Genomic DNA, 25,204 nt, shown 5'->3' on the forward strand with positions numbered 1-25,204 from the left:
GAAGCGACAGAGTGGCACCTCTCAAGTCTTGGGAGACTAGCAGTGATAAAGTGCTTTAGGGAGAACCAAAGCGGGCTCATTAGTTTCATTTCACTTGACTTTGGATTGCTGCATCATGTGATGTCAAGAGGCAGCATTTATACAAGAGGCTGAGCAGAAAGGAAAACGATCTGTGGCAGGAAGCCGAGCACCAGACACAACAAATACTGCAAAACGAACAGAAAAAGAATCGGAGCAGTATCGCATTCACCGGACAAACACTTTGTGTGCTTTGGCGCACAACCCTCCTTAAACAAGCACCACCTTCTCCTCTCTTATTCTCCCCCCTCCTTGTCACCCTGTCTTTGTCCCCCCCCAATCTCCCTCTTTTCCACCCATATTTCTCTCTCCAACTCTCGGGCTCTTTGTTGCTCCACAGAGCTGAGGTCTTTGCCGTCGATTTCCACGCTCCATCTGTGGAATCCGTCATGGCTCCCTCAGCCCTTCACAGTGGAGGCCTGTCACCTGCCCCATGGGGGAGCTTGGGAGGTGTTGGAGGGGGCTCGGGGGGAGAAACATAAAGAGGCTTCGCAAAGAGGGTTAGGGTGGGGTAGATGGGGGCATAGCCTGGGGCATTGAAACCCCTGCCTTACTGCCCCCCACCCCACCCAAAAGAGAAAATTCTCTGCTAGCAGAGGGAACTGTAAGAGCACCTGAGGGGGGGGAGTTGTGGAGTAAGAGGGGGTTTTGTTATGGTTGTAAATGTACCCATGAGGATAGACTGTCAGGGCATCTGTGTTGGTTTTAGTTGAGCATTTAGACACTAAACAGGGAGAAGCTATACTTTGTGTATTTTCTTTAAAACTTCCAAATATTTATCTTTCAGTATTTAAAGAAAACATTGGAACATGTTAGCTTAAATGTGCATTAATACCCCTTGAGCCTTTCCTAATTGTTGTCACATTACACCAACTAACTCCCAAGCTTTTTATTGAAATTTTGCGATAATATTTATGTGAGAAAATTAAAGAGTGACATTTCTATTTAGCTCCATTCAGTTAATTTTCTTTAGGAGCAAATTTGGTACTTTAACTCTTTAGGGTCACTAAGACTAAGCTCCAGAAATAAACATAAAATTAAATAAAAAAAATTGTTGAATCTTTTTCATGAGAACCAAAAAAACTTAAGCCCACACATAACAAATAATTCTAAATTTTCAGAATTTTTAACACCCTAAATGCCAAACAAAATATACATAAAATACTTTTTGCATCATAAAAGATAATGACAAATACATAAAATAAAAGCAACTGCATTTGAATGGGAGTCAAAAATGACATAAAATACTGCACGGCCAAAGGTCGACATTACTTCAAATGGCCCACGAAATTAAGAAAAAACACCACGAACACACACTCCTTCACAGAGTTTGTGCAATTTCAATAAACACAGTGAAAGTAAAACTAAAATGTAATTTGACAAACTCTAGTTTATAAAATAGCTGAAGCTCAGTAAGATTGGATTGAGAACATCCGTGAACACCTTCAAAGCAGTCTAGTCACTGATTTTCAAATGGGATGGAATTAGATCTGGTAGTTGACTGATCCAGTCTGACACGTGGAAATGCATTTATAAATCTTTCCATTACAACTTTGGATGCATGACAGGAGCATGGAGTTGGTTCTCTGCCCCAGTTTCAGGTCTTTTACAGCCACCAGCAGGATTTTTCCCCAGGATTGCTCTATATTTCCTCTATCTACTATATTCCCATCAACTCTGAACAGATTCTCCATTCCTACTGAAGGAGAGCATCAATACAGCATGATGCTGCCACCGTCATGCTTCACTGAAGGGACCAAGTATTCAGTGTGATATGAATGACTGGCTTTAAACCACACATTGTGATGAATATTATGATCAGCTATAAAGGCCAACAAAATGCCAAAGCCACAACCAAAGATAGAATGGAAATTTATGCTAAAACAAAATTAACACTAAAAAGGATTGTGTGCTAAACAGAATTTTATATATATATACTGTTAAATATTGTTATAAGCTTTATGGAATTCATACTAAAACAGAGAATGTATGCTAAACCTCTATTTATGCTAAACGAATTTTGATAAAATGGAATTCATGTCAAACACAATTCCTGAAAAATTGAATTTATGCTAAACAGAGGTTATGTCAAATGTTATTTTTATCAAAAGGAATTGATATTAAAATGGAATTCCTGCTAAAAAGGAGCTTATGCAAAAACGGTAGTTATGATAAACGTGCAAGCATGATTTCTGCAAACCTTCTGTTGTGGCTTTAGTTCTTGTCATGCGGCTTTTACATTTTGTTGACTCTTTTAGGCCATTGTGAATTACAAACAACACATTTTAAATTATAATTTGTAAAATAATTGTGACTTCGCAATTATTCATCACTTGATGTTAGTTTATTACTATGAAAAGTTTGGTTGTACCTTAAGAAAACCATATGAATTCCTTAAAATACAGCAAATGTTAAAGCTGGTTGTGACAAGGAAGCAACCTAATCAACCCAAAAGCTTGAAGTTCTCTACAACTTGCTTAAACGGGTAAAAGACACAAGGAGTGCAATACTCCACATCTATTACACAACACAGCATGCAACAGTTTTCCCCTCATCCTGCATGCACTTTAGGGCTATGATAATCATGTCAGCCCTGAGGCGTCTACTATCAATTAAGTCTCTCCCTTTTGAACACATCTTTACCCTTATTGATAATGGAGTGTGATGTTGAATCAGCAGCAGTATATTAGCCTGCTTACTCCAACATGGAGGGGATGAAGTTTAGCTAAAGATATAGTGGTGAAAGCTTTTCTAACTTCTGGTTTCACAGAGGCCTGTATGCCATCATCGTCTCGCTATCCCTGAGATCTGATTGTATCACTTTGGCACCGCCACATAGCCACGGCGAATCAAATTATCCACTCTATAGTTTATATCACTTCCTGCATGTATATACACCCTAAATCTTAAAATGCTGTATTTACACAGCTATATATATATATTTCTTCTCCAGGAAAGACCATATGATTCTCTCATCAGTTCATCCAAATATGAGAAAATATGGGCCTTAAAAGAGTCAAATGATCTGAGTACGAAAGGGCCTGGAGAGACGGCCCGGGTGAGCTGCGGAGCATTAAGCTGCAAATAAAAAAGGAGGTTGCTGTTGGGGGTTGGAGGAGAAAAGAAAACTGTTTAATTTAACCAAACTGAGGACCTGAGAGGCACACAGCACGAGGGGCTCTGAGCCAAAACAACCTCTCCTGAGCCAAGGAAGCCCAAAATGGCTCCCACCATGCTACGCCATCCCAAAGGAGAGGAAAACAAGGAGGAGAAGTAAGAGGCGAGGATTTAGCTGCAACAGTCTATTGGAAAGACTTTCAGCATTGACAAATTTCTGAGAGGCAGAGTGGGGGGGTCGAACAGGGACACAAAGGCTTAAATATGTCCACTGAGTCACGAGACAGTACAGACCGAGCATAAATGCATGTGTGCATGATTGTGGGGCCGCTGGGAATTGGCCGACCATATGCGTGTTATTTACACCACAGTTTGGACGTACGGCTAACTCATCAGAGGCAAAGGTTGGAGGTGGTGGTGGGGGGGTATCTTGGTTAATAGTGAGGGTAAATCAAGCTTCTGACACATCTCCCCCTTCTCTCCACCTACTCCTCTCAAAAAACACAGAAAACAAAAGGCAGAGGAGACAAACGCAGCATTTATTTGGGCGGAGACGACCATGCTGCCTCCATTCAAGAGCTGTGGGACTAAGTGACTGGTCGACTGCATTAAACAGTACATAGAAGTCAAGGCAGGCAGATGCTGGCCTGGATAATGGCTTTGCTGACAGCTTACGGACCCATCTGTGACGCTTTCTGCTGGGTTAAGAAAAACATGGTGCGTGTGGGTCTACATGAATTGTTGTGTGTGAGTGGGTGTGTGGGAGGAGGAGTGGTAGGATGGTAAACTCACTTGACTTGCTAAGAAGTTGCTACATTGACAGCTGTGCTGAAAATGAGAGAATATGCATCCTGCATGGAAGATGAATATGCCGAAAACAGTTTTCATAACTTCGAGGCATTTTCACGTATCTCACTTTACAACCAGAAACCTCTGAGTACTTTGTTAAGATTTTATGTGACAGACCAATATAGAGGATAACTGTGAAGTAGAAGAAAACCAACTAATGATTTTCTAAACGTTTCAGATAAATCAGAAAAGTGTGACATGCATTTGTATTTCACTCCCTTTAGTTTGATACTTCCAAACAAACTTCTGTCCCATCAACTGTGTTCATAACAGTCCACCTATGTGTGAATTCACCTTATAAATATAAATGCAGCTGTGCTGTGAAGGCCTCAAAAGCTTAGTAGAGAACATTAGTGAACAAACAACAGCATAAGGGATATAAAAAAGCAGCCGACAGGTCAGAGAGGAAGTGATGGGGAAGTTGAAATCAGGGCTATGTTGTAAAACCATATCCCAAGCTTTGAACAGAGAGGGCTCTGTTCAATCTACCCATCTGAAAATGAAAGTAGGACGGCACAACAACAAATCGACCAAGATCAAATACCTTGCCTGGTGAAAAACAAACAGTGCACATCAACTTGAACCAGGGCTGCACCTAATGTCATATGAAAGCTTCATGTTGAGGGGCTGGGATGTTGGATGGATGAATACAACTATGGCCACACTTTTCAGATTTCCCTCTGTAAAAATTATCAAAAGTAATGAATAATTTCCATCTTTTTCAGAGTTATGCACTACTTTGTGTTGATTTAAAATAAAAAAAATGTTTGTGGTTGTTATGTGAAAAGATTTGGAAAAGTTCATGTAGTGCAACTGCTTGGAAAACGCTGCACATGTCCTCACACACACAAAGGCAAACTCTCATCAATCAAAGCCTTGTTATGTTCAGAGTCATAACATGACGACAGTCTTAAAGAGTCTGCTGCTGTTAGCGGGGACTTCAGGGAGTGTGCTTGAGGATGTTGAAGGGTATGAGTAGGTGGTTACCTGTCATTTGTAGCTAAATGTGTTTCTAACCCTGTTTCCTGTGCAGCGCTGGGGGAGAGTGACCTTACCGGGACCCAATGACCCCAAAGACTTCTTCTATCTAAACTACAAAAAAAAACATCCCAGCAGCAGACAGAGGGGGGCATGTCACAAATCCAGTTTGCTATCACTGCCATTTTTATTTGTTGACAGATATAAAGGATGTTTGACTTTTTCTCCCTTTATTCCAGAGCCTATAGGCGATCTTTTTTATGCAGCAGAGTTATCTCCCACAGGCATTTGCTTGAACAGCAACATATTTAAAACAGAGCAATGTGCTGCAAAGTGGTGCGTTCATTTCATATGGGTGAGGGGAATTCTGATTTTCCTATTTTTTTCTACCTCAGGTCTCAGATGGTAAATATTACCAAGGAACTCCTGGTTTGGCAACAAATATTGGAACAAGAAAGTTCCTGTAATCAAGTTTCAGAAAGTGGTGAAACTCTAGATTCAACTGATTTAATTCTTCTTCACAGCATTTTGTACCTAGGTTTATAAACAAATAAGGGCATAAATATGACTGTTTGAGAGTACACCTATGGGTTATCGGAAAAGATATTCCCACATGGGATGACTACTACATAAACATGCATTTTAACCACCGTTCTCCCACACCCTCAGACGGCTTTAGGCTAATTAGTTAACAAAGCTCTGAAAGAAAGTCAGGCTTCATCAGTCAGATGATTGACAGCTGCCTGTCCCCCATCAGCTACGTGGATGCTGCGTTTACTGCCCCCTCGTTGGCCTCTGCCATCTCTTGACACTCAACCCTGACCCCGGTAAGCTCACTTGCACGTATGCACACGTTAGAAACAATTGAGCTCACAAACAAGCAAACGGATACATGCAAGAGAGATTCTGCCTTACTTTTTCTGAAACACACACTCACCCAGATTTAAAAACAACCTCTTTCCCCCGTCCACCCCCCCAACTGAACTGTTGGGCCTATGGTGCATACTTGCAGCAGATAAAGAGGGGCCTTATTCGAAAGCCAGCCATTCTACTTGACCTTCGCCGAGCCTTTTCACTCTTTCACTCCCTTCAAACCATCTTTGGGGCGCGCTCGCCGCTCAATGTGGCTCAGTCCGTCGCGGGTGAAGACTGGGGGCACTACTGCAAATTTATTTGGGAGGGGGTGCCCCCAAATACTCCCTCAAACACGCACATGCGCCTAAACACACGCAACCTCTCTGGGCCCCGCCCTTTCAGAAAATCGTTCTGACTTCAAAGTTGGTGTGCATTCATTAATTGCCCTTTGAATTGATATCAGAAGGTCACAATAAGAGTGTGAAAGCAAAAAGAGGCTTTAATGAAGCATAGAGCAGCCATTCATTTGCAGATAACTATGTTTTCATGCTTGGATAGTCATCATGCAAGGCCTTATTAGAAGAGAGGGAGGGGTGCAGAGGGCTAGGGAGACGGAGAGAGCCCCAGGGTAGAGGAGAGTGATTTGGTGCTCGCCACTTGGCCCCTGTGCCCCCCTTGCCCTTGTGCCCAGGGACTCTCTGAGTGACACATTCATCCGCTCCTTGGACAGACAGAGCCCTCTTCACAACACATTTGGTGGAGTCCAGTAATAGCCAATAGCTATTATAGGACTCATCAAGATCTTCTTTTTTCCTGTCTTTGTCAAATTTTGTTGGGACAAAAACAGCAACACTAAAAATACCAGGGCCATCAGTTTTAATATAAGTTAATTTGCTGACAGCTGTCCCAATTACACAAATGATTGGTCTGAAAAGTGCTTCGAAATGTCAAATAAACTTTTCTCTTGTCTGAAACCCAAACATATTTGTTTCAAAAAAAAGCTTCATGGTAAAAAAGCTAAAGGCAGAAAACTGCAAACATGTTTTCAGACTGACAAATTCCACATTAAACAGTTTAAAAAGGTTGTTTTTTTTCTTATTCCAAACTTGGAATGCAGTTCCACTGACCTACAGCGTTTGATGCAGAACAAATGTTCAAAAACTAAAGGATTATTACATGTTCAGAACTCCAGAATAGCTGCATATGTTTGTCATTTCAAACCCGGTGGCATGACAATGTAATATGTATACCATTATCATATTTTTCTATTTCCAAAAACCTCCACTGTGCACATTTTTCTTTCCAATTTGTACCATTAAATTATCATATTTCTATACCCTAAAACTTTTTTGATGATATGACAGATAACGTGTAGAAGGGAACTGATTTTTGTGGCTGTGTAGAGAAATGACTAATGCTGTGATTCCCCTCCTCCACCTGTTGCTGAGTATTGCTGTTTAAATAGCTGCAGACAGGTCGCTTCATTTTTTCTTGCTTAAAGGGAAGGCAAATTCATATAGATTCGTACAAATATTGTAGGTTGCAAAAAGTGATGCGGAAACTAAAGAGAGCCATCCATCAGTATTAACAAGAAAGAATTATTTTAAAACTGCAGAGAGGATAGCCTAAAAGCTGATATGAAGTCAGACTTGTGTTACAGTATAAAGAGCAGAAAATATATATGTAGTAATAAGTACTTGAAAAGTACAACACAGTTTTTTTATTCTAAAGTTTCTGTATCAGAATCAAAGTAAAATGTTATAGTTAGCCTTATAATCACTGTAATGCTCTGCTTGGTATTTTACTATTGCAACAGCAGTAAAAATGTATTGCTTTACTATTTTAAATTAAATCAATTAAATCAGTGTGTTTTAAATCATTGTGTAAAATACTGCTATACCCTATGCAGCTGGAAATTTGGATTTTGACTTAGTTGTTTGCTGTATAACGGCTACAAATTAGTCTACAAATGCATCCATTATACTGTATATGTTTTTGGGTGGCTGGGTTTATGATTCTTAATGTTTTTTATATCGATCATTTCTGTGTCAAAAACTATGGAAAAAATGCTCCCAGAAAACAACCATTTATTAGCAATATCATCAATCAAAATTGAGGTTTAAATGTCTCCTGTAAACTTTTTCATCACTAAAATAAATCTCCTCACTTAGCTCTAAACCTAATCTTTGCCTCCTTGTCTGCTCCTTCCTCCTCTAGTTCTGCAGGTTCTTCATATTATTTCATCTCCTCTGCTGTGGCACCAATGTGGACTGTGCCCCCCTCGTACCATTTGCAGCTCAAGGTCCCACACCCCAAGTGGCAGAGGAACCTAAGTTTCTCATTCAGTTGCATTATTTACACAAACAAAGTCCCGCTCTGTTTCTGTGACAAAGCTGGCTAAATCTTTATAGCTCTTTCATGTATTGTCTGTGCACGGTTCCCTTTTGTCCCTGAGCTACTGGCCTGGGGTTGTGGACACAATGAGGCCGGCAGAATGGAGGCAGATTGAAGGAATGTGCCTCAATAAACCTAATTATGACATGATGACTGCGCTCACCATGGTAGGGGTTTTTCAAAGATCCTGGGCTTATTCAATTAGCCCTTTCCAGGATCCTCTTTCACCAAAATAAAGTTATCCCTTTGACTGTTTGCATTGCAGAGTGGAATGTGTGGACATGTGTGTGCATACAAACGGCCGGGGTAAATGTAAGTGTATTGGCGCTCGACAAGGCTCCTCTGTATTATCGGGCTAATTTCACCTAAGTAAGTTTGGACTCTCAAAGATACACTGTGAATATGTGAGGCAGGAGGAGGGTGGAGAAGGGTGGAGGCGGGTACACCATGTCTGTTTTAATCATTAACTTTGTCTTCAGGGTTAATTACCATGATGTTAACAGTTTGCCAGGGCCCTAAAAATGGGCCTGGAGGGCCAAAACTGTTGTCAAATAAATCTAAAAATGAAGCGGGGTATATAGGTTTTTGAGAACTAAAGTCTTCCTGTTTAACACTTAAAGAATTTGTAAGATGTTACTGTTAAATACATTTATATTATTTAAGTTTAAAAGCAAACTTTGTATTATTTAGATATTTTTTTACTTAACATAAAAAAATTATTTGTAAAAAAGTATTGTTTCTAATAAAAAAAATCAACAAGTGACTTTCAGACCATGATGTTTACACATTCTGATGACTATTTAGGCCACTGTGTATCTCTTTAATTATGTACAGCTGGTATTCCATTGCCTAAAGGAGAGAATATGCTAGTTATCATCTGGGAAGATAATAGGCTCCTTGTTCCAAAGTAAACAGTTTGAGCTCTCGATGTAAAATCAGTCCCAGTGAAACAAAACATATGCATAATTAACCCGCAAATTGACAATACACGCCCTAATAAGGTTCCTTTACAAACTAGATTGACTTTGCTTTGTGCGCCGTGGAGGATGCAGCGCAAATATAACCCGAGCTGTGCGCCGCAGGCTCCGAGAGACACACGGAGAGCGAAAGAAACAGAGGGAGAGGGGCGGTGTCGCTCTCCAGATGAAAGTGCGATGAAATAAAAGAGTCGATTTAATCTGCTTGAAGAGATTTAGGAGAGCAAGTGGGGGTAGAGGGGAAAAGGAGCGGCTGGGAGGAGAGGGGAGGGCAAGCGGCTGAGTTTTCGGAGCTGTGCGCATGCAGCGCAGAGGACGGGCTGCCCGGGGCCCCCATTGTCAAGCTGTGCTACGGGCCAGACTGGGGTTCTCCCCGGGAGAACATTGGTCCCTATTCACCGAAAACACTCGGTAATGCCCCCACCCCCCTCGGTCATTAAAACGAGACATGGCACAATATCGACATCATTTAGAGGACATTATTAATGTTTGAGAGGCCAAGGCCAGGGCACCATCAAAGGATCAATGATAGCTCACGAGTTACATCAGGCTGGAGAAGTTCTCTTTGTTTTGTGGACCAGTTGAGAATGGCTAACTGTGCAATTATAGTGTTTATTAAAAGCCACGAGGGCAATAATGTCTTTTTTTTCTTCTGCAATTACTTTATTTTATCGAATTTTATTGGTGTCTTATTGGTGAATTATATACATTCTAAATAAGTTCGTGTTGGCTGGAGAAACAGCCTTCTTGTTAAAGCTTTGTGGCCGATTTCACCAGCTGGGATTTTCATGCGCGCCACTGTTTTAGGGGGTGAGCGCGCATCTTCGGGCTGTAGGTGGCTTTCACAAGTCTGAATTGCCTAACTGAATGGCAGCGGGCTTCTTAAGGCGAACCCTAAAAGAAAACATTTTGTAGATGAAAATAGCCGGTGAACGGGTCCTCCGAGCCGTGCCGGGGCAGCCGGAGCGCTTCCTGAATAATTCATCCTTCATTGCGGCCTCATAATGTCTTGCGTCGGGTTTTTTCTCTCCCTCTTTCTGTGAAACTCTCCTTTTCCTTTCTATTCCTCTGGCTGAATATTAAGCAGGTCGCCTTCTTCTCCTTCTACTTTAGCGGCGGCCAAAGCTGTTTCCAAGCTGGCCTTTTGTCCGCGCGCAGCCCAAGCGTGAGCCTCAAATGGACTCGCGAGCCTTTGTCTCCCAAGTTCATCCGCGAGCGTCCCGTTGTGCGCGCGAGGCGTGTCTTTGTGAGGAGATGGAGACCGTTGAACAAATGTTTGATCAACTCATCTGGGGGACATTTTGTCTCTTCGAACCAAGGACCTTTATCTCTCCTCCCCTACTGACGCAGGAGCAAGCGGCAGCAAATGCTGACATTTGGCGCCTTAAACATATTTGACCAACAGATCAATATTTTGGGAACAATATAGTCTTCACTTTGTTGCTGACAGGGGGATCTGCTTGCACCATAAGCTTATTAAGCTACGTGTTAAAAGTTTTTTTTCTAAGCTACTAGTCATACACTAAAAAATCAGAGTGTTACAGTTAAACCAACAAAATTGTGGACAATTTGCATGTATTTTATTTGAGAATGATGTACATCAATATTTCAGAATGGAAAAAAGAGGAAATGTGATTCTTAGAAAAAACTAGTAAACGTTTGGCAAATTCTAATTATCAATGTAATTGTGTTAATTTATCTTGTTGAAAACAGACAGAATTAATATTTGATGTGAAACTGACAATTTCACCTACTTTTGAAACTGTCAGTGAAATAGGGCTAAACTATTTAAACGTATTCTAAAATGTAAACTTTAAAGCTAGGAAGCACGATATGCTAGCAAGCTTGACATTAGCACTGCGGCTTACTAAACTGACAGATTCATATAAATATAAAAGCCTTACTGTTCTATACACAACATTTGATAAATTACATTTAACTTGAGTGAAATTCAAAAGATTTAAGTAGGACCTGTTATCAAAATAAAGACGTGGTGAAAACTAAATAATTATTTAACAAAACATTTATAAACTAATATTTAAATAGTGTCATAATCTTGCTTAAATTTCACAGAGCTGATTTTTTTCCCCCAGCTGGATATAAACCAAATTAAATTATTTTAAGCTAGCAAACTCTGACAGACTCATTACCCTAACAGTTTTTCCCTCTGTCAGTCACAGCAAGGTGTACATGTTAAAAGATGTATGTTTGTAGAACTGTAATATAATATGGAAATTACAGAATGCCACCATGCAACACAAATGTCCACTCTAGTGGTGCAAGCCAAGCATAAAAAAAACAACGCAATGACATTCAAAAACAATCTAATTTGCCCTAATGTAGCAAAGTTTGACGAAATGAGTGCAAAATGTCAAAATGTCCCACAAATCTGGAATAACTACTTGTATTCAGCAAAAGGTTCAATCTGCAATTTCTGATGGTTTTCTCTGGCATTTTACTTGTTAATTTTTTACTCCTCATAAAAACTTACTACTTAGAGTCACTAGCATTAGCAAATGTTTTCTTTCATGAAAACAGTTCTGCCTTTAAAACTTTTTCCACTGCTTGTAACAGTTTGCAGCCCTAATAAAAATTGATCTGGTCTTCAATATGGATTTCAAACTATATAAGCACAGCAATAAAGAGCAGTGTGATTAGTTTTAATAATGAATGAAGAAATTAAATGGTTGATGGGTTTATAATGCCACACTAGAACATTACAGAATATATGCTGAAAGGCTATACGGACTTACTGTAAAGGCCATTCATTTACTGCTTTTAAACCACTGCTCAACACACTCACACAGACAATCACGCACATGCATTCTCCTCCTTCCCGCACAGAGCCATCGCCTGCTGTTTGATTTACGGTATAGGGCCTCATGGGAAAAGCATTAGTGAAGAGAAATGATCGATAAAGAATTCCTCACAAAGGTTGACCCACACTCTTTACCAACATCCAGCAACTTTAAGCCACAGCTAGTGAAACATTACTAGTCAAATATTCTTCTTCAAACTGCTTTGCTAAATGTGGTGAAGTTTCACAGAAGCCTCTCCAATAATTAAATTGCAAAACAAACGTGAACATTTCGCCAAGCCAAAATATAAACTCAAGAAGTAAACTCACATCTGTCTCCCAAGATGCCTTCAATGCTGTGTTTGGCTCTCCGTTCACTGTCCTCCAGCTCCTTCTTCTCGATCTCGTCTTCCTCTTCTTCTTCCTCACCTTTCCCCCCAAACTTAGTCCTCATGATGCGACTGATGGAGCTCACTGCAAAAGCGGAGGTTTCAAACAAATTGATGATGTCACCATGAAAATAAAGATTAGGTGAAAATATATGTAAAAGTTAAGAATTGTGCTGACAATTGGACTTACACTGACGAAAAATTATCTAAAACGTGTATATATTTATGTAAAAACGATCCTTTCAATACTTTACTGTTTTATTTGTATTATTATTTTTTTAAACAAACAAATTTTAAAAAATAAGATAAAAACAGGTACTTAAATTATGAAAAAAAATAGGCTACATAACTTTAAAATTTCTGCCAAAAATTACGTGAAATTCTTCTCTTTTTTTCCCTTTTTACCTGAAGGAACGTTGTTGCGGTCACATATCCCATCCTTCAGTAATTTATCCCGAATCTCCCAGCTAAACATACCCGGGTTTTCCCGCTTGTATTCCTCTATTCTCCTCTCGACGTCCGGCGTTGTTCCCTGCTTTAAACACAAGAGTTGTTTTATTTGCTGACCAAACATGTAAGCCGTTTTACAAAATCAACAGGTTATTATGACGCATCAACACGTAAGTGCATGCATACGTTTTACTTTGATAGACTGGAGGTAAGAAAATATGAATGAAATTACCTTGGGTTTGCTGCCTCCGATGGCTCCGGGTCTGATAGAGCCCGTCTCCTGGTACCTGCACAGAATTTTGGACACGCAGCCGTGGGAGACCCGGAGCTGTCGGGAGATGACGCACGGCCTGATCCCGTGGTGGGCCATCTCCACGATCTTGTGTCGGATGTGGTTGGGCAGAGGTCTGCCGTTGATGAAAACCCCTCCGAGCTGGTTGACTCGGCCTTGACCCAGCGGGGTAGACACTGTAAATGTAAATATTAAAAATATGAGGGGAACTTCTCAGGATAGAGCCCGGTCTCTTCGGGATCTCTAATAAAAAGCTATTTATTTTGGAATAGGAAACTACTTGTAGCACTTGGAGTAATAGATGTTTCGTGAGTGTGTAAAAATGTAGCTTATCTAAAATCTCAGCAAAGCAAACTGCAAAACAAGGTGGACAGAACTGGCACGAAGTTTCCACAGTTATACCAATCTGAAAAAGTGTATTTAAGAAATAAAGAATCGATTTAACCGACACGTTTTAGTTCACTTAAGTCCTTCTTTTAGTCTTTACATAACCATTTAGGCACAGAGTCCATGACTGACTTTTCAATAGAAAGTTTTTAAAAGTCAATTTTTTTCCGACGTCACTAAATCGACATTTTGACGTGCTTTACCTTCCAGTGGGAAGCCGCTGCGGGGGTAGTTCTGAGCCAGCGTGGGTCGCATCATCCTGGGTATTGACCCCGCCAACGCAGTCATACCTCCACCACCCCCACCGTCTGCACCGACCTCCTCTTTTCCCGGGGAGGGCTCTCTCCTGCGGCGAACAGCAGCAGGAGTCGGTCGGTAAATGGAAAAATCTCCGTCCTTGTGAGAAGTTAGCACCGGTTAGCCTCGGTAGGGCTTAGCTGAGCTCCGGGCTACAGCTAAGCACCGGAGTATCCCGGGACAGCAACAGCCCCCGAAGGAGTCAAAAACTGACGTCAAAAAGATGAAATTTGGTTTTAAGGGACTTGAAGGGCGTGTGTTTTTCAGCTTAACGGGTTCTGTTTTTAAAGACCACAGCAACCAGGGCGTCGTTTCTATGGCGAGGATGTTGTTGTTGTTTGTTGACACCGGTTCGAAGTGAGAGTGGGCAATCAAAAGTAGTGGAGGTTCTCCCCTGCTTGTCCAGCGCTCACAGTTGTGATTGGCTGAGAGACTTACGAACGTTACGCAGGGGAACGCTAGGATTGGCTGAGGCATAAAACTTTTTTGTCCTATCAGAAACGCAGTCATAGTTGCGCTGGACAGGACAGGGGCGGCAATTCACAGAGCGCAGATCTATACATAAAGTTCACTTTTCAAGGCACTGGGATACTAGAAAAAAAGATATTAGGCTTGTGCTGTGTAAAATGATACAGCACAAGAGATGATAAATCAATTAAATGTTTGTTTAAATAACTAAAAGTGTCGTGGAGTATTTTTTTACTCAGTTTAGATGTTGTGAATTGATCTTTTTTATGTAATTGCTTTATGGTGAAAAGCAATAATCATTAAAAACAATTTTTTTTGTTGATTTACAAAGAATGGTAGAATACATTTCTTCTTTTGTGAATTTTGTCTCTACTCTCCGATACTACACATATGGGTCATGTATGGAATTTCTACCAACTAAAAATTGGAACAGATCAACGTTTTAAAGTCCAACAAAATTAATGATTTAGTCCCAGACTTCACATTTAGACCAATAATTACTGCTGCAAATTATTTATGAGCGCAAATTGCAATATTTTCTCATTGAACACCACGTAGCTTTGTGAACTGATTTATGAACGCAAAAAAGGAGAAAAGAAATCAATTAGAATTCCATGCCGCCAATCTGTGCGTAATATCATCTCCGAAGTGTTTACGCGTGCTATTGCCCGCGACCTCTAATTTGTTTCCTCCCCGTGGCCTCACATATATGACACAAATGGCGACAAAGAGCGTGCACTTCAAGGAATTTATTGTGGTTCTTCAGAGTGCAGCACCAACCAGCGAGGAACAGTCTGATGGGGGCCATGCGCCTCAGCAGGGTATGACGCCAGGGCGGCCGTAAAGCCTGTCTGGCGCAGTGCCACTTTGGAAAGGAGGATTTATTTTTACGCCCTTGCAACTTGCCCCCGAAAGATGTCTAATAATCAATATCGTCACAAACAAAGAAGTTGTCTTGCGTTTGATGGGGTCACGGGTCACAGCATCCTGTATCTTTCGCGGGATCTGACTGATGCAGTGGAGTGCTCTCCTACATGCTCTGAACTGGCACAAAGGCTTGCTTTAATTCACAAAAAGGCAAATTTATGAACAGCAATAAAAAAAATAAATAAAGTAAGGTTCAAGCTTACTTACCAACAAGCTTATTAACCAACATTTTTAATGAAAAATGTTTGTTGGACTGAGCCTGACTGAGCCGGTCCAAAGCTGTCTGGGAAATTAATCAAAGTTTTATTTCAGCGTCCGTCAGTAACTCCGCACCGTATTGTATTTTATTCGATTCATGTTCGGACTTTCCTACATAATTTAGTTTATAACCAAAAAAGTAACATCAGCCACTCAATTCATATATATAGCCCAGAGCCAGGACTTTAAAAGTTGCATGTTATGAAGGTAGTATATGACATTATAAATAAATACGAAAATAAATGAAATAAGCAATATTTCAAATCAATGCATTCACTGAGACTGAGGCTATTGCCCCCCACCCCCTCCCCTCCTCCCCCGCCCCTTTTCGATGATGCCACCGATGTGTTGAGACGTCTGCAGCCTGTAGAAAACTGGAGATTAAATGCATCTATTACCCCGTTCAGTGCCATCATCTTATACACTGAAGCATATCTTAAACAATCGATGACAAGTTTTTGACTTTTGCATTATTGCCACTGACTTGTTCAGTGGCAGTCTTCCCTGAATAGTCATAGTTATGCACATTGTGTCGTGAGATCCTGCAAAACCCGAACACCTGATCGAGTCTCTCCGCTCACCTGTGGAGAGTCTACAAAGGCCTCTGTAATTCACCCTCATTTACCTAGAGGAGGTAGTGTCCCCCAGACTCAGTGGGTTTCAGTCAACACAGCCCCGGTTTGTTGGATCTGGTTAGAGAGCAACTTTTAACATGTTATGTTCGCTGTCAAAAACCTGCGCGGATAATGGAAGGTGAGTTAAAACTATATAGGACTAGGCGCTCTTCATCTGCTAAACGGAATCGCGTTTTATTTTCACGGGTGGAGTTCTTTATCGTGTGCGCTTGTTTTTAATTTCACATTTTGTTTGATAATGTTACGGTGTTTGAGCGTCATTTCACTTTAACCTTTTGAACGAACGATAAACGCAACATTTAAAAGCTAAATGGCAAGAATGGTTTATTAAAAAAAAACAAAATCAAAGAGAAATTTTCTAAATTATCTTAATATTACAAAAAGAGGGAACCGTGACTGTGTAGGCTGACGAGTGTGGCTATCTGAGAGGGATTTGACTGAAACTAGATATTGTACGAACTGGAAAACACGCACATGCAAAGGGGGCAAATAGAAAACAGAGATAGAGGCTTGATGCTCTTTTAAAAAGCGACACTGAATCTCCGTGTCCAATCCATTACCGGGGGACGAAACTCAAAGTCAGAAATCTCTGCTGATGAGAAATAAATGAGTTGCATCATATGCTCCGCGGAGGAGGACATTCAAAGAATGCTGATTGAATAAATCAATTTCTTTTACACATGCTAATAATAATTCACAAAAAGAAGGCAGGAAGCGGACGTCGTAAAACTGTAACTTCTCAAAGTTTACCTAAAAATATTTTTTCTCTCTCTCTTAGAGGTCGATATTTGTGGTCTTCTAAATTTTTAGCCTGTTAATACTGACCATGATGCGTTTACGTTTTTAAGAGTAAGAAACGAACATGGGTGTCTATCAAAGCAGAACACCAAATATTGGTCTAAAAACTATAAATCACCCTGCGTATACGATGTGTTTAGATCAAATCATTAAAACCTGTTCAAGTCAGCTGTTTCTTCATTGCACCTCATAGTTGTGGTCTCATATATTTCGCCCCCTACAAAAAATAATTGAACAAGAACATATAAAAGATACTCAAATCTAGAACTATGATGATTTTTGACAAAGCGTTAAATAAATACCAAGTTTATTTGTTGCACTGTGAGCCATGAAGCTCTCACATCTACCATATAATCATGAGGTGAAGCATACTTTGCTAGCCAAAGTTAGAGGTGGAGGATGTAGGAGTATAACGAAACAAGTTAATTTCAATTTCATATAGGGATTACATGTTGAGACTTGCAAGTGAATGTGAACAGCTAGTAAATATATCATTTCATATATTTTCTAGTATTGACGTAGATACGACTTTCAGTTCAACTCATGTAACGAGCATATAAAAACTTTGCAAATGTAACAATTTCACTACTTATTATTATTGTAATGTTATGCTTTTTCAAGTCTGAATCCTAGAAAAATGTATTTTGCTGCTTTAGTCACATCTGCTTAATTTTCTCTCTCAGCACGTTTTAGTATTTGGATCATGAGAACCCCATTATGAAAAAACAGGATTGGTTCTTTGATCTTATTATTATTATTATTAAAAGAAATCTATCAAATAGTTTTATATTTTGGGACCAAGACAGATAAGTAGAATGCAATTTAATTCTAATTTAATTTTAAGAATAATTAGGACATTTTAAAAAAAACTGCAACGAGAAACAATTAGCATTCTTTTCACATCCCAATTACATTTTACTGTGACTGTAGAAGGCGCTGTTTCAACCATACAGATCAACTTTGTTGTCCCATTTACTTTTGACAAAAGAAAACAAATGAACAAGAAAATATTAAATAAACACATAAGTAAAATATTGAGTTGGAAGAGAATAAATATTTGCTTTTTAAAATGTATCATAGTTGATATACTTACTACTCGTGGGGGGTGTCAGTGAAGATGGACAGACTTAATTTGCCTCTGGAGGTGATTATATAATTTTATTAAACACATTTTTTTTGTTAAGTTTTGTTGACTATTCTGCAGGAAAGCTAATTTCATATGTTTGAATGAATTTTAGCTAGCTATCTATGTTTTTAGATAGATAGATAGATAGATAGATAGATAGATAGATAGATAGATAGATAGATAGATAGATAGATAGATAGATAGATAGATAGATAGATAGATAGATAGATAGATAGATAGATAGATGGGTGGGTGGGTGGATGGATGGATGGATGGACGGATGGATGGATGGACAGAAGGACGGACGGATAGACAGAAGTTAATGGTTTTACATTCAAAATAACAGGGCCTAGAATAAAAACTTGGGGGACTCCACAGGAAAAAAGGCAATGCTTTAAACTGTACATTTCCAACATGTGTATTAAGCATACTGACATTTTATTGAGAATTACTTTTAATAATTTAATACTGTCCTAGAGTTTATTCATTTGGTTTACCTCACAGACTTTCACATGGTTCCTTTCATTTATCTTTTTACAGATAGTTTGTAACCTACGCAGTAAAACAGTGGTTCTCAAACTTTTTAGAGCAAGTATTACGTCATCGTCTGATATGTTTTTCAAAGTATGATCATGTTGTCAAGAAATTCCATTTGTTCTAAATTCACTGTAGTTGGCTTCATTTTCTTCAGAGAGTTCTCGAAAGATCTTCCAAAACACTCCCTTCTATTTGTATCATTTTGTAGCAAAGATTGATGTGCTTGAACAACTCATCTTTTATTTTTTTTGAACATCAAGTCCAAATAATTATTAACTTGCTTGCTATTTATTTTCTTAATAGCCTTCAACAACATTTTATTTTGCGTATCTCAAAAATGGCCGCCTTACTTGCACCACAGTTTGAGAACCTGATCACACACTATTTTCTTGCAAACATACCTGGATACAACAGCCCCCACTTCCAGTAAATACAGACTTGCTTATACACGGTTGATATATCATGAATGTGGCATCTTTAATAAATGCGTCATGCTGGTTTTGGAACTTTTCGGTTAAGCCCATGATGTGACGCATGCATGCATCCGCAGTTAGCTGCTGAATAGTCCACCCAGGCTTTTATCTGTCCTGCTCATGAAAAGCTTGTTTTATTTCAGCCAACAGGGAGGCCTTGTATGAACAAGTATGACTAATCTAAGAGATATTAATGGAAAATTAGCATTTAGCTCACTCTGAAAAAAAAATCTGTTTGCACTTCATCAAGCTTGTACCACCAGAAGTTTACTCTGCATGAAAAATGCAACCACCCTGTTGCCTGACACTAGAAAGGGATTTTACTTTTTTTTGTTTGTTTTGTTTACTGGCAGGCATGTAACATCCTTAGTCATCCAGTAGGGGGCACATTTGATGCACAGCAGGGAGCTTAATGTGTCAAGTTGGATCATACTCAGTTTATTGTGAACCACATTATGTAAGAGCTAACATGAGAGAAAAAACTGCCTAAATAACAGGCCTCTCCAACAGCTGTTGTTTTCATTCTGTGGAGAGACAAATGAAACCAATGTGACTGGTATGCATGTTTCCTTTATTACTGAAATGTGTTTATGCATGTAAATCAGCACATAAAGACATTTCTCTGTGCAAATACAATTGGAACTTGAACGACAACCACAGACTCTCATAAAAACTAACAATGTTTTCTAGGTCCTCAGAAATAAATACATTATGCTTACATTGGTCAAAGGTTTTTACCCCATTACTTGTGTAAAATAAGAGGGTGAAAGTGCATCGTACTTGTTGGGGAAAGCAGGCTGATTGAAGCAATAGGATTGGCAGGGCTCTAGCTCAATAACCATCAATAACCATGGGAAACTGGCTTTGCTGTTTCTCTCCTCCACTGCAGCCAGGAATACTTTCAAACAGAAAGGCTCAGAGAAAAACATGTTAGTCTCACAATTTCTCAGTTTTACATTAATACAGTTCATGTTGACATTTTGTTTTAGATTATGAAGCATCAGAATTGTACAATCACAAAAATAACACCCTCCCGTTTAGCCCACTTCCATTACACTACACTGTCTGATCCTGATCCTGTTGTATTCCATGGAGACTCAAAGTGTATTCCAGCATGCAAACATTTAAGGTGGAAATAGTTTCATTTCACCATCTGCAGGGTGTTTTTATAGTTACCTACCAGCTTTCAACATCCATAATCCTACTGCATTTATCTAAACTCAGCCACATTCACTATAAAAATGTTTTGGGGAGGTATTACCTATTACATTTTATATAATATAGTTATAGTTCAATCAAGGAAATTAGTTTGTAAATGTAATGGACGATAATAGCAAAATGCTAACATTATCTACTTTATTTTGGTAGCAAAGCCTACATAATCATTTTAAACTCAATTTTACTAAATATTTTGATTAAGCTAACTCTTCTTCTTCATCTGGTTCAGTATCTAGAAGATACCTATCTGGAAGGGTGTTACAAATTGTGTTGTCAATTAAATGTTAAAAACTGCAATAAGACTGGTGTTGGAGCAAGAATTAAATATTGCATCCAGCTAAACTAGGTCAGCCACAGTGCTAATGCTAAAGCTAAGTAGCTAGCATGATGAACTTAGTCTTGAGGCAGTCTTTGCCAATGAGTGACACAATGAGGTGTGGTTGTAAATGAAAGCCACAGCATTTACAATGTTTTCAAGTGTTTGATTACATTTAAAATGTATCACTACTTCAATAACATTTTATGCCTGAATCTTATATTAATGTGTTAAAATTATATTAATGTGAACTTGTGTGTGAATGGAAATGACTGATTTCATGTAAAGGGTCTTTGAATGTCCTGCTAAAATAAGTCCGATGCCATTTCATAATCCAATTGATTTGTTTGTAAGCTTCTTTTTAAAATTGGAGAACAAAAAAGGGGGGCAAAATGATGTAACTGGTTAGAACGCAACTCATTTAGTGGATCGACTACATTTTCTATCTACGTGACGTCTGCTCAGAAATATTCATTTAGATTTATACAAATCAAGTTCAATTTTACCAGTTTTTAAAAAAAATAATCATTGCAGGTAACTGCTCCTCATTTAGCTGAATGATAAAGCTGAGTTTCTAATCCTGAGGTTACGACGCAAATTAGAGAAAAGCTTTATATATCACCTTGAGAGAACGGATTCAAAATGTTTATTACCATTTTATGCTTTAATAAAAAAGTATAGTTATTTGTGGTTTCTTATTAGCAAGGTGGACAAACCAGAAGAGCAAAACAATCTAAGCACTTAGTTACAATTAATCAAATTTAACTATAGATTTTAGAACATGTTTGGAAGTTGTTTTTTTGGCAGTAGAACTTACATGATTTCTATTCAGAAATACTCTATTACACAAATTGTTTACAAATTGTTCAATTAATTTTACGAGCCAATTTTACCAATGTAGGTGATTAGGCTCCCTTAATACAGATCAAAGTGGCTGCATTGATAATACGATCTCTGTTATGGATAAATATTTATAACACAAACCATCAATTTTTTTTAAAGTCAAGAGCTTTTTTTATTTTAGCTACTATGATTACGCTGATGATAAAGTCCAACTTGTAAGGTGAGCTTTCTAACCTCAGCTTTCTAACCTTTCTAACCGCAATGTCAACAAAAGGCTGGTCTTAGCTGGGGTGGTCAAGGGAAAGGACGACCTACCAGTTAAACAAGTTTATCTTAAAAATTAGTTACAGTTTTGCCAATATAATTCAATAAAATAAATTCAAAAATTGTATTTTGTTTGATAATTTGGGGATAGAAAAAATCTTCTAGCTAGCCCAGACATAAGGGTCAGGTCGGAGAATCTCTTTGTTTTCAGACAAATTCAAAGAAATGAATTCTAACATTTAAAGCCGCAATTTAACAAATTGAAGAGTTTTTTGTAACCACAAAAATTAAACCTGTTGAATCAAAAGTTATCAGTTGTATTCTAACAGTCTGTTGTTTGAGTATAGCTAATAGGGTTCCAGACCTACTGGGGAGTGAACCAATTCAAAACCGGCTCACTGCACCTGTAAAGGTGACACAATTCTTAATTATGGCTTTGGAGAAAAAGAAGAGAGGTGAACTTGGAAGTAGCTGAAGTGGGAATCTTGACTGCACCTGCCCAACATTTCTCTCCTCGGAAGCAGCATGTAAAAGCTTTTACATTATTCTAACATACAAAAGGGTGCTATACGTTGGAAAACCCTGTCTTTAACTACCAGAGTGTAAGTAACAGATGAGAGCAGATGAGGGAATCCCCATTTACACCCGAGCTTAGACGCTGTCTGATTCTGATAGCAGTGAAGTTTAACTTCATTTAGAAACACGGTGAGGCACAAAAGTCAGGAGACAACCTGTCTCTTTCATTATAAAGTAAAGAAAGGAATAGAATGACCTCACATGCACTAAAGTAGCAAAACACGGGTTCAAAATCACAAGTTGTCTCTTCGTTTTCCTTTGCTTGGAAGAAGTGGGCAGTAAAAACAGTACCATCCTGCAAGATAAAGGTAAAGCACAAAGGAAGGCCTCTTAAAAAAAGGCTGATCACGTCAAACATCCTGCAGCAGTTGTCCATACCTCTGACCTATTTACATGATTCCGTTGTGGATGCAGCTTAGCTGAGATCCGATTTAAAGATTCACCACATAAACACGCAGTAAGCATCCATCAAAACCAAACCCTTTCAATCAAAACCCCTAAAGTGAGCGTATCTGTACAATAACACTGGTGGGTGTTTCTGAGATGTGACTGAATCACTGTGGACAGTTATCATACAGTGAGTGGCATAGTGGGGGTAAATGCATATTATATAGCTAGACAGTGACGGGAAGGGTACTAAACCCAAATCTAAGTACTTCATGGTTTTTTTATCAAACCAAATACACCCCAAAAATCTCATCAAAGTAAGAAGTTCAAGCAGCAACACGTCCAGTCAGCTACCACCTCAAAGTCCAGTGCATAAGCTTAGGAAAAATGATTATCAAGGATCAAGTTGGCCTATATTGCTCCAAACAACATGAAGGCCTTTGGGTGTTTGCTATACTGATAAAAGGCCATTTTCCCTAAAAAAAGTAAAGGGAGCAAGAAAAAAAAATGTGTTGCCTCCTATGTACATGGTCTCACAAACACACACACACAGCTCTGGTACATCAGAGCCAGCAGCCAATCAGGCGTTCCTCCTGGAGTTACTGGTAGCGGACGCGCGGCCTGTCTCATGGTCAGGTCTGTATTTGAGCCAGCAGATGAGCCACGTGACGACCACAGAGAACATGGCCAGTATACTGGCGACCGACAAACAGATGGGTCCGGCCGGAGAAGGGGGGATGCTGTGGCTGTGCACAAAAATCAGGCCCATGAACAGCAGCACCAGCATGGACAGGAACGAGAAAATCACGCACACGCAGCCGGTGGTCAGCGCCACCCTCTTGCAGCTCTGACAGCTGTCGTAGCGCACCGAGTCCTGAGAGAGGGTAGTGGCCGTGGACACCGTGGTGGAAGCAGTCGCCTGGCTGGCGCCGGACGCGCCCGACGCCTCCTCACGGCGGAGGGCGACCAGAGCCGGGTGCAGAGGCGGAGGATACGGCGGCAGGGCGTCCTGCGGCAAGGGGTCCGAGTCGATGTAGAGCGGGAAATCCTCCGTCACCTTGGTGTTGTTGGGCAGGTTCTGGATCCGGTAGTCCGGGACAGGCGTCCGGTGGCGACACACTGGGCAGCTGATGCGCCATGGCCGCTCCTCCCGGAGGTGAAGCGTGTTCAGGCACTCCTCGCAGAACGTGTGCAAACACTCCAAGATCTTCGGAGCCCGCCGGTCAAGGTCGAAGTAATTGTAACAGATTTTACACTCGTACTCCTCATAGGGGAACGCCGGGGAGGCCTCACCGGGGGGCTCCGCTCCGTTTGATGGCAAGTCTACCTCTGCCATGTCATCTCTCGCCATTCACGTTCTCCGGTGAAAACAAAGGGAGCTGGCGGACAGATGCTGATGACGGTGCACGTCTCTCCTGCTCTCTCCCTCCCCTCCACTGCTTTCATTGAAACGCCATGGTCGCGCGTTTCATTAATCCCCGCTGCTCGATCCAAACGGCCGGGATCCCAGTTAGAGACGGTGATTAAACGGCTCTCGAGCGGGGGAAGATGATGTAATGGCGGTGACTCCTGCGGAGCGCGGGGCGCATCATCGACTGGGTTCCAGCAGCATCCCTCAGTCCCGAGTGCGTGTTGTTGTTCTCAGAGCTCCAGCAGCCAGATTACGTAGACGCTGCGTACAGTGGGATGCGCTCATTTGGGGGTGGGGGGAGCCACTTCATTGTTTCCTGGAACAAAGAGCGTCAAAACTCACCCGACTGTATGGCAGCAGAACGTCAGCTTTGTCCAGCTGTTTCTCCGACACCTTCTCACTTTGACAGTCAGCGTGCCTCTGTTTACTGTGTTGACGAAGCGCAAACACCAACTGAAAATGAAAATGAACAATTAATCAAATTGTTTATTCCGTTAGAATAATTTCCTCTCAAATTAAATGGTAATTCATATGACTGAATATGTAAACATCCCAGTCTTTTAAGCCATGAAACCTAAATATTATATGCGTTACATGGCAAAGAAACCCCTTTAATCTTTTCATATTTTGTCCCAGGACAGAAATTTCTAAAGAGGCAAGAAGCACATTATTGAGAAGTACACGGATATATTTTTACATCATTTTCAAAGTATTTTTTTCTTGCAGTGTAAATCTGAAAAGTGTGGTGTGAATTTGTATGCATGTTACTGCAATTTGCAATAAACTTTATATGATAGCTTCCTTCACGGTCAAACTGGGGCTTCATAGGTCACTGGCAAACATTAGCGACTGGGTAGGTTTTATTTAAAGGTATCAGACTGAAAGGGTTTGAATAAATATGTACCATTTTCAGATTTACATTTGCAACAAAAAAAGGAAAATAGATGATCATTTTCTCTGTACTTCCTTATCTCCCCTTTATTTAGTCTGTCTCATAAAATCCCTATAACACACACAGAAGTTTGTGGTTGTAGACTGAAGGTGTGAAAAAGTGCAAGGGTACAAACGCTTTTTCAAAGTACCATGGCTTACAACAACAACATCTCT

The 25,204-nt window shown here is 40.0% G+C and overlaps 2 protein-coding genes across 10 annotated transcripts in view; both read right to left on the reverse strand.

Annotated features, from left to right (window-relative positions):
• pax3b (paired box 3b) overlaps positions 1 to 14,335 on the reverse strand; it is a 29,464-nt gene extending 15,129 nt beyond the window's left edge. Inside the window, exons 1-4 of one of the 9 annotated variants that reach the window (XM_027999119.1) lie at positions 13,767 to 14,335; positions 13,117 to 13,352; positions 12,840 to 12,969; positions 12,376 to 12,519 (exon numbers count right to left, since the gene is read on the reverse strand). In XM_027999119.1, coding sequence (XP_027854920.1) covers positions 12,376 to 12,519; positions 12,840 to 12,969; positions 13,117 to 13,352; positions 13,767 to 13,851 — 595 coding nt within the window. In that variant the 5' untranslated portion in view covers positions 13,852 to 14,335. The remainder of the gene's footprint in view (positions 1 to 12,375; positions 12,520 to 12,839; positions 12,970 to 13,116; positions 13,353 to 13,766) is intronic. The other 8 variants (XM_027999116.1, XM_027999117.1, XM_027999123.1 and 5 more) reach the window with 8 other exon arrangements.
• A 5,297-nt stretch (positions 14,336 to 19,632) lies between these two features.
• rnf228 (ring finger protein 228) lies at positions 19,633 to 24,790 on the reverse strand. The gene has a single exon (XM_028045029.1). The coding sequence runs from the start codon at positions 24,035 to 24,037 to the stop codon at positions 23,267 to 23,269; it is 771 nt and encodes a 256-aa protein (XP_027900830.1). The 5' UTR covers positions 24,038 to 24,790; the 3' UTR covers positions 19,633 to 23,266.
• Positions 24,791 to 25,204: the final 414 nt, after the last annotated feature.

This window comes from Xiphophorus couchianus, chromosome 18 (assembly GCF_001444195.1).
Source record: "Xiphophorus couchianus chromosome 18, X_couchianus-1.0, whole genome shotgun sequence".
In the NCBI taxonomy this organism is placed as follows: domain Eukaryota; kingdom Metazoa; phylum Chordata; class Actinopteri; order Cyprinodontiformes; family Poeciliidae; genus Xiphophorus; species Xiphophorus couchianus.

What these genes read in the sequence shown, in the direction of transcription:
- rnf228 (XM_028045029.1), bottom strand. Translation starts at nt 24,037, where the DNA reads ATGGCGAGAGATGACATGGCAGAGGTAGACTTGCCATCAAACGGAGCG.